This window comes from Neoarius graeffei, chromosome 10 (genome assembly GCF_027579695.1).
Source record: "Neoarius graeffei isolate fNeoGra1 chromosome 10, fNeoGra1.pri, whole genome shotgun sequence".
In the NCBI taxonomy this organism is placed as follows: domain Eukaryota; kingdom Metazoa; phylum Chordata; class Actinopteri; order Siluriformes; family Ariidae; genus Neoarius; species Neoarius graeffei.
Window position 1 is genome coordinate 80768762 of NC_083578.1, and position 15147 is coordinate 80783908.

General features: G+C 39.6%; 1 protein-coding gene across 4 annotated transcripts in view; it reads right to left on the reverse strand.

Moving 5' to 3' along the window:
- The window catches only part of LOC132893348 (scavenger receptor cysteine-rich type 1 protein M130-like), a 72420-nt gene extending 66551 nt beyond the window's left edge, over positions 1-5869 (reverse strand). For all 4 annotated transcript variants that reach the window (XM_060932391.1, XM_060932390.1, XM_060932389.1 and 1 more), the window contains exon 1: positions 5723-5869. In XM_060932391.1, coding sequence (XP_060788374.1) covers positions 5723-5765 — 43 coding nt within the window. In that variant the 5' untranslated portion in view covers positions 5766-5869. The remainder of the gene's footprint in view (positions 1-5722) is intronic.
- Positions 5870-15147: the final 9278 nt, after the last annotated feature.

The window sequence follows — 15147 nt, forward strand, 5'->3', positions numbered from 1 at the left end:
TATGGACAGTTTAGAGCAGGCAATTAACCTAACTGCATGTCTTTGAACTGTGAGGGAAACCAGAGCACCCAGAGGAAACCCATGCAGACACGGGGAGAACATGCAAACTCCACACAGAAAGGCCCTCGCAGGCCACGGGACTCGAACCTGGACCTTCTTGCTGTGAGGCAACAGCACTAACCACTACACCACCGTGCCGCCCCCGTAACACAAAATACTGTTTATAAATGTAGTGAATGAAATGCATATTTAATCACTCGAAGTTACAGGATATGAATAAACTACACTCAGAAATAAATGAAAAGAGAAATATAATATGAAATGCCATGGTTCCATTTCGACAATTAATGTATAATATTAAATATTTAGTCATTTAATAAAGTGCTCTGGGTGTTTACTACTACTACTAGTCCTAATAATAATAATTATAATAATAATAATAATAATGTTTTTTTATTATTATTATTATTATTATTATTAATCTCATCTCATTATCTCTAGCCGCTTTATCCTTCTACAGGGTCGCAGGCAAGCTGGAGCCTATCCCAGCTGACTACGGGCGAAAGGCGGGGTACACCCTGGACAAGTCGCCAGGTCATCACAGGGCTGACACATAGACACAGACAACCATTCACACTCACATTCACACCTACGGTCAATTTAGAGTCACCAGTTAACCTAACCTGCATGTCTTTGGACTGTGGGGGAAACCGGAGCACCCGGAGGAAACCCACGCGGACACGGGGAGAATATGCAAACTCCACACAGAAAGGCCCTCGCCGGCCCCGGGGCTCAAACCCAGGACCTTCTTGCTGTGAGGCGACAGCGCTAACCACTACACCACCGTGCCGCCCATTATTATTATTATTATTATTATTAACTTCTTTATTATTATTAACTTTTTTATTATTTTATTTAAAGCCCAGAAGGGTTCTTTGGTTGTCCCTCTGTCGAAACGCTTGGAGGTTCGATGTAGAACCTACAACAAATCATTTCACCATCAGTAAGGTTCCAAGAAGAACTTATTTAGGAAAGTAATAATCTTTAACTACTTAAATAACACTGGAAAACTCTTGAAGTTTTTTTTTTTTAAATTTATCTAAGGAGTGTGTTACTGTCCTTTATTGCTAGGATGTTTACAACTTTACTGTTGCTTCCAATGTAAATAAATTAGAAATAAAATGGAGCAGTAATATGTATTATAATGATGGAATAAAACAGCAGGATGTGCTGTTACTTATAATAAGGTTGGTGTGAAACATTGAAGTGGATTATTTGCCTACAACCGAATATATTTATTATTCCTTTTAGTATAAAGACACAGGTGACTATAGAAAATCGCACACACTGAGTGGTCAAGAAATTTGAACTATTTCTTGATAATCACCTCGAGCGATTCGACAAAATGGCGACCAATCGCTTTGTCGCCGTAAGTGAGGAAGAATTACAAATGATGCAAGAAAATGCCATTCCTAAAAGCACTAAACATGCTATGAAGTTTCATCTAAAACTATTCAAAGGTAAGGTGGAATTGTTATTTATTTTATCAATTTCAAAACAAAGTATTTTATGTGACTCGGCATAGGTAAGTGACAAGTCTACAACGCCTTTATTACATTTGCATGCCACTTTTGAAGTTTGAAATAAATTATTTTTTTAATATGATTAAAAAAATTACCTGTGTCTACATATTAAAACAATTATCCGCTTCAGGCTTCATCTCGGTTATTAATAACTGATATTCACTTCGCCTTCGGCGAATAATTGTGAATTATCACACAGAAATTTGACAATGATTACATTATTTTTTACTTCTTAAAGAATGACACATCATTTGTCAATAGTTATGTTTAATGTTGTGGAACATCCATGAAACAATTATTTAGAAAATATTGAATTAATAAGTAAATTTAAAATTTATTCATTTACTTGTGATTATTATTATTATTATTATTATTATTATTATTATTATACATTTTTTTCAAATACATTTAAAATACATTAAAATATCTATTTTATGCTTTATTTCCTCCTTATCTTTTATTTTGCTTTTAGCTTGAAAGCAAATAATATGACTGAAGCCACTCAGCATCCTGCATCTTCAGACATCTGAAATGGTGTACATCCTGAGTGAAAAGATTTTGTGATAACTTTCATGTATTAAAAAAATATATATATTGCTTCAGTGTTCTGGTGAAAGATCATTAATCAACTGCAACAATGGGAAAAGTACAGAGAAGCTACAGTTAATTAAAAGTATGAAATGAGTCCTCTGTCAAGCTCTCACTCAAAAGCAGTATGGAGTATGGAGCCAAAAACCTATTTGGGTGAAAGTCAGAAAGCATTTACACTTAAATATATTTGAGAGTAATTAATACATTCATGGCATTTAGTAAAAGCTCTTATGTAGAGCGACATACAACATACCCAGAGCAGCCGGAGGAGCAGTTTGGCATGAGATGGCTTGCTCAAGGGCATTTCATTCATTTCTGCTGGTCCAAACAGACCAAAAAAAAAAAAAATCCTGGATCCACATACATATCTCGATTTGCATTAAAATCAAATAAATTGTTCTTTGGCCAACGGCTCACCGTTCCTCAACGTTTCATCAAAATCCGTTCACTACCTTTTGAGTTATGCTGGGAACAGTCAAACAAACAAAAAAATGGAGGCAAAAACATAACCTCGTCCAACAAAGTTGAAGTTAAAGGTAAATTAGCTAATTTATCAAACTTAACGTTAATGTAATTTTTTAGCTTTGAGGATGGATTTCAAAGACTAGAATGTAATTTTTACAAGGAAGGCGGGACACTTAAAAAAAAAAACCCTCTCCAGCAAAAGATATTTTACAAAGGAAAAAGGAAAAAAATAGAAATTTGAAAACTTGTTCTGAGATCAAATGAAAATGCAAGGAGTCAAAAGTCTGTTTTTTTCCCCTCTTGGATATTTAATTGAAGAAGTATTTAAGTTCAGTAATGGTTGAATAAAGTACAAAACTTACAAATAGTGCTTTACTGCAATAATGAATGATTATTCCATATTTTTCAAGCCTGAAAAATTAAAGTCTCTTGTCAGAAATTAGATATATTTTGACATAAGATTTGTCCAGTTGAATCAAACTGTTTAACCAGAATTGCATTTCTGCATAATTTAATCCTGGTTTAATTTTTACAATATTAACAATTAAAAAATGATAATGATTAATTTCAGTACTAACCCTGATGGTCCCCCCCCCAAAAAAAAAAAATAAAAATAAAAAATATTATTAGACTGGCAAACTAATCATAGTGTTTTTTTATATCTCAATATTTTTAAGCCATGATTAAAATTTTTACAATGCAACAAAACTGAAATAGAACCTAGCCTCTAATCTCAATCAATAAAGCTTGATTAGATCCAAATTTATAATCCAGTTAAACTCAATCTACATTAATTTTGTGCCTGTTTAATTTAATGCTTGTTGCTGCATACATCTGAAAGCCTCCTTAACTTTGGATGATGTGACAAAATAGATTATGAACATCTTCATTATTACAGGAAAAACTTTGGGTTTGTTTGTGTGTGCTTTTCTGAAAGATACATTCGTAAGGGATTTGACTCTTCAATCTTAAAAATGAAATGCATTCTTCTAAATTTTTTTTCACGTGAATGTGATTGTTATTCAATCCATCCATCCATTATACATAACCACTTATCCTGTGCAGGGTCGAGGGGCAAGCTGGAGCTAATCCCAGCTGACTACGGGCGAGAGGCAGGGTGCACCCTGGACAAGTCGCCAGGTCATCGCAGGGCTGACATATAGAGACACACAACCATTCACACTCACATTCACACCTATGGTCAATTTAGAGCCACCAATTAGCCTTACCTGCATGTCTTTGGACTGTGAGGAAACCCATGCAGGCACGGGGAGAACATGCAAACTTCACACAGAAAGGCCCTCGTCAGCCACTAGGCTTGAACCCAGACCCTCCTTGCTGTGAGGCAACAGTGCTAACCACTTTACCACTGTGCCACCTTTAATTGTTATTGCATTTTTAAAAAAATCCTAATAGACTGAGGCAATATTGCATGCACAGGCAAGTGTGCTGTTGTACTGAATATCAGCAGCAATATAACATCAGTATAGCACTGTAATGAGTGTGATATTGCTTTTATACAGCAGATCTATAAACAAGAAATGAATATCAAGCAACTGACATTTCAGATACAATATGGCCAAATGTTTAGTCCATTTTTGCTTCATCGAAGAAACTACATGGCCAAAGAAGCCACAGCTGGACAGAGTGTTGTGTGTTACCATGACAAAACGTAGATTAACTGACAGCCTGTAAAAACAATAATAACGGTTTCAGTGTCATAAACTATTGCTCAAAACTGAATTTTATGTTGAAAAAAAAAACAAGCAGAGTGATACAAACAGTGAAATATCCCACTGCTGTTCCCGTAAACCTCAGCGCTCTTGGAACACCATTTGTCCAATCAAATTAGTGGACCGGAACTAAGTGTTGTATAAAAAAAAATAACACAGACAAAATGTTTTGTATTCAAAAATTTCTGTTAAAAATGCGATGTAATACTTCAATATATTGTAACATATTTGTATGCATAATTCATATTGTATTTTACAATTAGTGCAAGAATCAGTTCTAAGTGCATTTTTGCAACTCAATTTTATTTTATTTATGGTTTAAAATTCGAGGTACCACGTACTGACCCATGTGTTAGAGCATAACTATAATTACGTGAATAATTACAAGTCAAATATAGTACCGTAGAGCAATGCCAAAGTTGTGTAACTAATGTCCATAACTAATTACATTGTGTAAAGTGTTTTAGCGTCGACTGCATTGGATTTTTTATTTTGTACTTTTCTCAATTAATTTGTAATCAAAAATATAATCATTGTAGAAGTAAGATTATTTATAGGGAGTTGTTTGCTTGAGGGGCAGCACGGTGGTGTAGTGGTTAGCACTGTCGTCTCAGAGCAAGAAGGTCCTGGGTTCGAGCCCAGGGGCCGGCAAGGTCTGTGTGGAGTTTGCATGTTCTCCCCGTGTCTGTGTGGGTTTCCTCCGGGTGCTCCGGTTTCCCCCACAGTCCAAAGACATGCAGGTTAGATTAATTGGTGGCTCTAAATTGACTGTAGGTGTGAGTGTGAATGGTTGTTTGTCTCTGTGTCAGCCCTGCAATAACCTGGCAACTTGACCAGGGTGTACCCCGGCTCACGCTCATAGTCAGCTGGGATAGGCTCCAGCTTGTCTGCGACCCTGTAGAACAGGATAAGCGGCTACAGATAATGGATGGATGGATGTTTGTTTGAGTCTTTTTTTTAATGGCCATTTCATCGGATTTGCTTTCAAATTGCAAAGCTGTCAATCTTCACATTTTCGACAAAATTCACAATTTAGCAAATAGTACATAAAAGACATCTGAAATCCAGCCTCAAAACAATCACAGCATGTCATCAAAACACTGTCTCCCTGCATTACCACTGAAAACTAATGGCAGTTATTTTATGATAATCATATATTTACTCCATTATCATGAACATTTCATGAATCATCATTCATCATTGGTGTTTATCACTGAGTGACTGAGAATCAGGGAAAGAAGAAACTTTCAAATTCAAGCTGTTGATATTATGATAAATAATGACAGTTCAGAATTTTTTACATAAATTGTAATAAATGTTTATCGTAATAAAACAGAATGGTTTACTTGCCTTGTGTTGCTGTAAGCTGGACATATATGAACAGGAACCACATGATCACTGGTGAGAAGTGAGGGAGAGAAAGAGAGAAAGGGAGAATTCTCCTGCTTTTAAACTCGGTGTGATGTCACACGGCCATTACAACCTGCTGATGACAGAGCTTTGGCTTAAAGTTAGATGTCTCATCTCATTATCTCTACCCACTTTATCCTGTTCTACAGGGTCGCAGGCAAGCTGGAGCCTATCCCAGCTGACTACGGGCAAAAGGCGGGGTACACCCTGGACAAGTCGCCAGGTCATCACAGGGCTGACACATAGACACAGACAACCATTCACACTCACAGTCAATTTAGAGTCACCAGTTAACCTAACCTGCATGTCTTGGGACTGTGGTGGAAACCGGAGCACCCGGAGGAAACCCACGCGGACACGGGGAGAACATGCAAATTCTGCACAGAAAGGCTCTCGCCGGTCACAGGGCTAGAACCCGGACCGTCTTGCTGTGAGGCGACAGTACTAACCACTACACCACCATGCCGCCCCCAAGTCAGATGTCAATTATGAAATACAGATATTCACTATAAGCTGAAGGTATACAGTGGTACTTGAAAGTTTGTGAACCCTTTGGAATTTTCTATATTTCTGCATAAATATGACCTAAAACATCATCAGATTTTCACACAAGTCCTAAAAGTAGATAAAGAGAACACAGTTAAACAAAGGAGAAAAAATATTATACTTGGTCATTTATTTATTGAGGAAAATGAGCCAATATTACATATCCATGAGTGGCAAAAGTATGTGAACCTTGAGGATTAGCAGTTAATTTGAAGGAGAAATTAGGCTATATTTACATTAGACCGTATCTGTCTCGTTTTCTTCGCGGATGCACTGTCCGTTTACATTAAACCGCCTGGAAACGCCGGGAAACGGGAATCCGCCAGGGTCCATGGATTCAATCCAGATCGTGTCAGCTCCGGTGCTGTGTAAACATTCAGAATACGCGGATACGCTGTGCTGAGCTCTAGCTGGCGTCTCATTGGACAACGTCACTGTGACATCCACCTTCCTGATTCGCTGGCGCTGGTCATGTGATGCGACTGCTGAAAAATGGCGCGGACTTCCGCCTTGTATCACCTTTCATTAAAGAGTATAAAAGTATGAAAATACTGCAAATACTGATGCAAATACTGCCCATTGTGTAGTTATGATTGTCTTTAGGCTTGCCATTCTTCCACTTGCAAGTAGTAAGTAATATGCGCTGGGATCACACACACAGCGGCTCAGTCCCGAATCGTGGCTTGTGCACTTCACTCGCGCGCTGTGTGAGCTGCGCAAGGCCGGAGTGCGCACCCTCCAGAGGGCACTCGCTGTTCAGGGCAGAGTGATTTGGAGCGCAGGATGCCTGCGGAGCCGAGCGTATCGTGTATTGGCGTTGCTGTGTGCACGCAAATCGTGTATTGGTGTTGCTGTGTGCACACTAATCGTTTTAAAAACGTTAATCTGATGATCCGCTGATACGGTCTAATGTAAACATGGTCTTAGAGTCAGGTGTTTTCGTTAAGTGGGATGACAATCAGGTGTGAGTGGGCACCCTGTTTTATTTAAAGAACAGTGATCTAACAAACTCTGAGCTTCACAACACATTTGTGGAAGTGCATCATGGCAAGAACAAAGGAGATTTCTGAGGACCTCAGAAAAAGCATTGTTAATGCTCATCAGGCTGGAAAAGGTTACAAAACCATCTCTAAAGAGTTTGGACTCCACCAATCCACAGTCAGACAGATTGTGTACAAATGGAGGAAATTCAAGACTATTGTTACTTTCCCCAGGAGTGGTTGACCAACAAAGATCACTCCAAGATCAAGGTGTGTAATAGTCAGCGAGGTCACAAAGGACCCCAGGGTAACTTCTAAGCAACTGAAGGCCTCTCTCATATTGGCTAATGTTAATGTTCATGAGTCCACCATCAGGAGAACACTAAACAACAATGGTGTGCATGGCAGGGTTGCAAGGAGAAAGTCACTGCTCTCCAAAAAGAACATTGCTGCTCATCTGCAGTTTGCTAAAGATCATGTGGACAAGCCAGAAGCCTATTGGAAAAATGTTTTGTGGATGGATGAGACCAAAATAGAACTTTTTGGTTTAAATGAGAAGCATTATGCTTGGAGAAAGGAAAACACTGCATTCCAGCATAAGAACCTTATCCCATCTGTGAAACATGGTGGTGGTACTATCATGGTTTGGGCCTGTTTTTCTGCATCTGGGCCAGGATGGCTTGCCATCATTGATGGAACAATGAATTCTGAATTATACCAGCAAATTCTAAAGGAAAATGTCAGGACATCTGTCCATGAACTGAATCTCAAGAGAAGGTGGGTCATGCAGCAAGACAAAGAAAGATGAATAAACATTGAATGAATTGGTGATTTAGAAACATTTGGGCAAGGTTTGCCCTCTTTGGCTGTCCACTTATCCACTTGGTCTGTTAAGTGGATCCATTCCACATAAATTGGTTGACCTTGCACTACATCACCACCACGTCCCCAGTGCAATTAGGGACCTGATCCTGGATTATTACAACAACTTCAGGTTGAGGGTCACTTCTGGGGAAGTAACATCAGATTGGCATCAGCTGGAGAAAGGGATAATAACTGGGTGTACCATCTCAGTCATCCTCTTTGCCCTGGCGATGAACATGGTGGCCAAGTCAGCTGAGGTGGAATGTAGAGGCCCCCTAACCAGGTCTGGTGTACGGCAGCCCCCCATAAAAGCTTTTTTTTTTAAAGATTTTTTTGGGCTTTTTCCACCTTTATTGGATCGGACAGTGTAGGGACAGGAAATGAGCGGGAGAGAGACGGCGAGGGATCGGGAAATGACCTCGGGTCGGAATCGAACCCGGGTCTCCGGATTTATGGTATGGCGCCTTATCCATCTTAGCCAGGACACCCCCCCCATAAGAGCTTTTATGGATGACCTCACTGTGACAACATCAGTCCCAGGAGGGAGGTGGATCTTGCAAGGCCTTAATAAACTTGTCACCTGGGCCAGGATGAGCTTCAAGCCTACCAAGTCAAGATCCATAGTGCTAAAAAGTGGTTGATAAATTCTGTTTCTCCTTGGCTGGAGCTGCTATCCCCTCCATGAGTGAGCAGCCAGTGAAGAGTCTGGGGAAGCTGTTTGACGCTTCTCTGAAAGACACCGCCTCCATTCAGAGGTCCAATAAAGAGCTGGAAAGTTGGCTCACCAAGGTCGACAAGTCAGGCCTGCCAGGCAGATTTAAGGCCTGGATCTACCAGCACTCCATCCTACCACAGGTTCTATGGCCTCTGCTGGTGTATTCAGTCCCAGTGTCAACAATGGAGTCCCTGGAGAGGAAAATCACCAGCTTTCTCCGAAAATGGCTGGGCCTCCCTCGCAGCCTCAGTAGTGCAGCCCTCTACGGGACCAGCAACATCTTACAGCTCCCATTCAGTGGTCTCACTGAAGAATTCATGGTGGTACACACAAGAGAAGCCCTTCAGTACAGGGACTCCTGGGACCAGAAGGTGGCAACAGCCGGCATTGAGATGCGAACAGGGAGGAAGTGGAGAGCAAAGAGAGCAGTGGAGGTGGCAGAGTCACGCCTCAGGCAGAAGGAGCAGGTGGGGACGGTGGCCATCGGGAGAGCTGGTTTGGGCTTTTTCTCAAAGACCCAAGTGGGCAAGGCCTGAGGGAAGGAGAGACACCAGCTAATCCAGGAAGAGGTCAGAGCAGGCATGGAGGAGGAGCGAGTGGGCAGAACAGGGGGACTCAGGCAGCAGGGGGCATGGATAAAGTGGGAGGGTATCCTACAGCGCAAGGTCACCTGGACAAACATCATGCAGGCGGACCTCCATCGCATTCGTTTCCTCGTCCAGGCTGTATATGATGCCCTACCAAGCCTAGCCAACCTCCCTGTGTGGGACAAGAGTGAGACACCAGCATGCCAGCTATACTCTGGAAGGGGATCCTTACAACACCTGCTAAGTAGCTGTCCAAAGGCCCTTGCAGAAGGTTGCTACTGCTGGCGCCATGACCAAGTGCTGAAGGCGGTGGCAGAAAGCATATGCAATGCCATCACCCCTGGCAAACACCATCTTGCCCCGAAGAAAATTAACTTTGTCAAAGCTGGAGAGGAATCCTGCCGACAGCGAAGAACAAGGTCAGGGCTCCACTACACAGCCTCTGATTGGCAGCTGCAAGCCGATCTGGGGAAGCAGCTGAAGTTCCCTCAGCTTGTTGCTACATCACCACTCTGGCCAGATATAATCATCAATTCCGAGGCAACAAAACAGCTGATTGTGCTTGAACTCACAGTGCCCTGGGAAGAGCGGCTGGAAGAGGCAAATGAAAGGAAACGCGCAAAGTACCAGGAGCTGGTGGAGAAGTGCCAGGAAGGGGGCTGGAAGACTCATTATGAGCCAATAGAGGTGGGCTGTAGAGGATTTGCAGGGCATTCATTCTGCAAAGTCCTCAACCAACTGGGCCTAACAGGAGTGGCTAAGAAGAGGGCCATCCGATCCATATGTGAAGCCGCAGAGAAGGCCACAAGGTGGCTATGGATAAAGAGGGCTGATCCATGGGCGGTTGCTGCTGGGACGCAAGCTGGGGTCTGATCAACCTCAGCTGGGTACCCTGGGTGAGGGTGTCTGATGTTGAAAGACCCGAAACACCTACTGACCCCAGGTTACATCACTGATGATGCGTCCCAGTGCATCTAGAGGATGTATCTTGCACACATTGAAACTCTAAAATGTTTTTGTACTGACTCGATAATGTAGAAATCATAAAAAAGAAATCTATCATGTACTGTATGAAAAAAGGGTGCCTATGACTTTTTTGCACAGTACTGTAATAATCAATATTTTCTTAGTATTATAGAACAGTGCTTTTGAGTCCTTGATTCTTCAATCAGTTAGAAAGGTTTATATGTATTAATGCGCTTTTGCTAAGATGTTATAGTTTCTGTAGTAACAACTTACAATGGTACACGCATGGCGTATGCTCCACATAAACACATGAATGGAATAAAAACATGATGAATTGTTATGGTGATGTTTTCTTTCATGAGATGCTGATTTACCATTTTTGGAAGGAGTCTCCAGTGTCGGTGATTAAAAAGTAGGTTAAACAGTATTTTTAAATAAGTTTTCAGACACCAGTGTCTTCAGGACAGAGGATTTTGCACTTTTCAGTATCCAAGTAACATGACAACAGGGGCAATTTCTCAGAGACAACAAGGGAAGCCGAGCTTCCCCTAAAATTCTCTCCCCAAACTGCGGCATCTACGACGTTGAATTCTCATTAAAACAATAACTTGCATAACATAATATATGCCCAAGATTGTATTTACATTCATAACTATCCTGTAACTTATTTGAGTGATATCCGGCCTACAGGTTTTACGATGAATGCGTAAAATGGGCTTCCCCTGTTTTAAAAACCAGCAGCCACCACTGCATGACAAGCAGTGTTTTTTGTATTATTAACTGCTGGTGAAGGAACTGCTGCTTAAATCTGTGATAGCGTTATAACAGGGTATAAAAGGAACTTGTTTCATGGACATTCCACAACATAAAAACATAAAGTATTTCATTTTTTATTAAATAGCAAATTGTTCATGTTGGCAAATTGATTTGGTACATGAAGAATAAAACAATAGCGGTCATGTAGTAATAAAGGAGAAAACTGCTTATTACGGTTGAAATTATTGCTACTGCTTATTAGTTCAAGGTTCTTAGCTTCCAAAAATGGTTCTACTTGGAGCCCTTTCTAATGGTGAAATAATGTGTTATTATATGGACACGAGTATTTTACTGGGAAATACACCACTTGTATTTTTCAAATGAGCTACATACGGGACATGGAGAACCAAAACTGTGACATAATTCTCAATATGTCTCTCATCAAGAAATCAATGAATTGTTTTGATAAATTTGGGTCCTTTTTGTTTGTGAATGCATCTATATAATAAAGTGACCAGTACACAGTGGTGTGAAGATATGATGTTTATCTTCTTGGGTTGAAAAACTCGCATTTTTATACAAAATAAATTGCAGATCTGAGTGACATATTTCCTGATATTTCATTCAGATGATGTCACTCCTAGTGTTTTCCAGCTGACTTGACAAGCGTTGTGAAAATGGTGAACCAGTTCAAAATTAAAATTCTTTGATTAACCTGATCAGCCCTGCGATGACCTGGCAACTTGTCCAGGGTGTACCCTGTTTCTTGGCCATAGTTAGCTTGGAGAGGCTCCAGCTTGCTCGCAACCCTGCACAGGATAAACGGTTATGGATGAATGGATGGATGGATGGATTGATTAACTTGTGTTGTTGTTTTTTTTTTGTGTGTGTATGTGTCCATATAATATAAATAACATTACACAGTGGTGCAAAGATATGAAGTTTATCTTCTCAGTTGAAAAATATGTCACTCATTTGCTTTGCTCGCTCGTGAATATATACATTCACCACTCAAAGATAAACTTCATATCTTCGTGCAACCATGTAATATCCTCTCTATAGGGTTCTCCAAGCTCGATGAAGTTGGCAGCCCATATGATGAGAATGTGAATAAAAGTATTTCAGTTCATTTGTGCATTCTTTGTGTATGTTTGTGCCTGCATAATAAACATGTATCTTCATTATTTCTTAAGTTATTAAACATTATTTATTTGAGGAAGGATATCACTCAGCATCTCATAAACATCCAAATGAATCCAGAGTAGTCTCATTCATTTGTGCATGTAAAATTAAAATTTGTGCTCCAACAGTTTGGAGAAAGTAAATGTCAAATTTAAGGTTATGGTTAGTGTTAAACATATGCTTATGTTGCATGCAGAAATGATGGACAAATGAATAGGCACTAATAATGCACAAATGTGAATGTTTGACTTGTTTGGAATCATTTGGGCATTCATGGAGGGTTGGGTGACACCATTTCATGAAAACATTTAATGGTTAATTTTGTGAAAACTTTTTGAGCAGAATTTTATTTTTAAATTTTTTTTATTTAATTTTTTTTTTGCATTCACAAACAAATCATGTTCTCCTCATCATATGGGGTGCCAACTTTATGGAGGTGGCTCAACATAAAACCTCCAAGGTTTTCTTCAGAGGTTCTAGATTTGACCTTTTTTAATCAAGGAATGTATGTTAATTAATATCAATCCAAATGGTTTGACTAAATAGCATATAAGACGGATGACCGTATAAAACAATTTGAATAATTCAAACCAATTCTAATTTTAAAAAATGCCACGAAGGATTTTCCAAAATAGTACACTCCAAAACAATGGAATATTTTTTGGGAAAAGCATTTTTTATTTTTACATTTTTTTTATTATGATCTTAGATCAATTGTGTGGTCATTAACCAATTTATTTATTTTTTAATTTATTTTTAAATAAACTTATTCTGGGTTGCCATTAACATTTCCAGTAACTGTTGATCAGTCCTGCACACCAGCTTGGAGGAATTTTAGCCCATTCCTCCATACAGAACAGCTTCAACTCTGGGATGTTGGTGGGTTTCCTCACATGAACTGCTCGCTGAATACAACCTAAAGTTGTTGTAATAATCCAGGATCAGGTCCCTAATCGCACTGGGGACGTGGTGGTGATGTCGTGCAAGGTCAACCAATTTATGTGGAATGGATCCACTTAACAGACCAAGTGGATAAGTGGACAGCCAAAGAGGGCAAACCTTGCCCAAATGTTTCTAAATCACCAATTCATTCAATGTTTATTCATCTTTCTTTGTTTTGCTGCATGACCCACCTTCTCTTGAGATTCAGTTCATGGACAGATATCCTGACATTTTCCTTTAGAATTTGCTGGTATAATTCAGAATTCATTGTTCCATCAATGATGGCAAGCCATCCTGGCCCAGATGCAGCAAAACAGGCCCAAACCATGATAGTACCACCACCATGTTTCACAGATGGGATAAGGTTCTTATGCTGGAATGCAATGTTTTCCTTTCTCCAAACATAACGCTTCTCATTTAAACCAAAAAGTTCTATTCAGGTCTCATCCATCCATGAAACATTTTTCCAATAGGCTTCTGGCTTGTCCACATGATCTTTAGCAAACTGCAGACAAGCAGCAATGTTCTTTTTGGGAGCAGTGGCTTTCTCCTTGTAACCCTGCCATGCACACCACTGTTGTTCAGTGTTCTCCTGATGGTGAACTCATGAACATTAACATTGGCCAATGTGAGAGAGGCCTTCAGTTGCTTAGAAGTTACCCTGGGGTCCTTTGTGACCTCACTGACGATTACATGCCTTGCTCTTGGAGTGATCTTTGTTGGTTGACCACTCCTGGGGAGGATAACAATGGTCTTGAATTTCCTCCATTTGTACACAATCTGTCTGACTATGGATTGGTGTTCAAACTTTTGAGAGATGGTTTTGTAACCTTTTCCAGCCTGATGAGCATCAACAATACTTTTTCTGAGGTCCTCAGAAATATCCTTTGTTCGTGCCAAGATACACTTCTACAAACATGCATTGTGAAGATCAGACTTTGATATATCCCTGTTCTTTAAATAAAACAGGGTGCCCACTCACACCTGATTGTCATCCCATTGATTGAAAACACCTGACTCTAATTTCACCTTCAAATTAACTGCTCATCCTAGAGGTTCACATACTTTTGCGACTCACAGATATGTAATATTGGATCATTTTCCTCAATAACTAAATGACCAAGTATAATATTTTTGTTTCGTTTGTTTAACTGGGTTCTCTTTATCTACTTTTAGGACTTGTGTGAAAATCTAATGATGTTTTAGGTCATATTTATGCAGAAATATAGAAAATTCTAAAGGGTTCACAAACTTTCAAGCACCACTGTAAGTGAAACGTTGTTAAAACACAAAACATGCATATTTTCAACCATAGTAAGATAGACAACGAGCTACAACCTAACTTTCATCAAAACGAGCCATCCTCGGAGCCACACCAACAACATTAGGGACCGTCTACAAAGTGCAACACCCAAAAGAGACATTAGAAAAAATATTCAATAACTTCACTATGATACAGTGTAGTGTCACCAAACTCACTACACACTTCATTGGTCTCCTACAGATTACACTACAACACTTGTATCATAGTGAAGTTATTGCTTAATATTCCTAATAACATACATGTCAACCTTTGGTCAATCAAACCTGTATATCCAACCTCCAAAATCCTTATTTCCCTTATAAAATCCTTATAAGATGCAAATTAAAATAATTTACCTAAAATTTGAATGATAATTAACAATGATATATCCCAGTTACTTTTTATTCAATATTAATAACAATAAACCTTCAGAATGAATACAAAGCTCCAATGTTTGACAAAAACACAAAGTGTCACTCTAATGTTCTGAATTGTACTCCATGACAGCTTTTTTAGCACTCTGC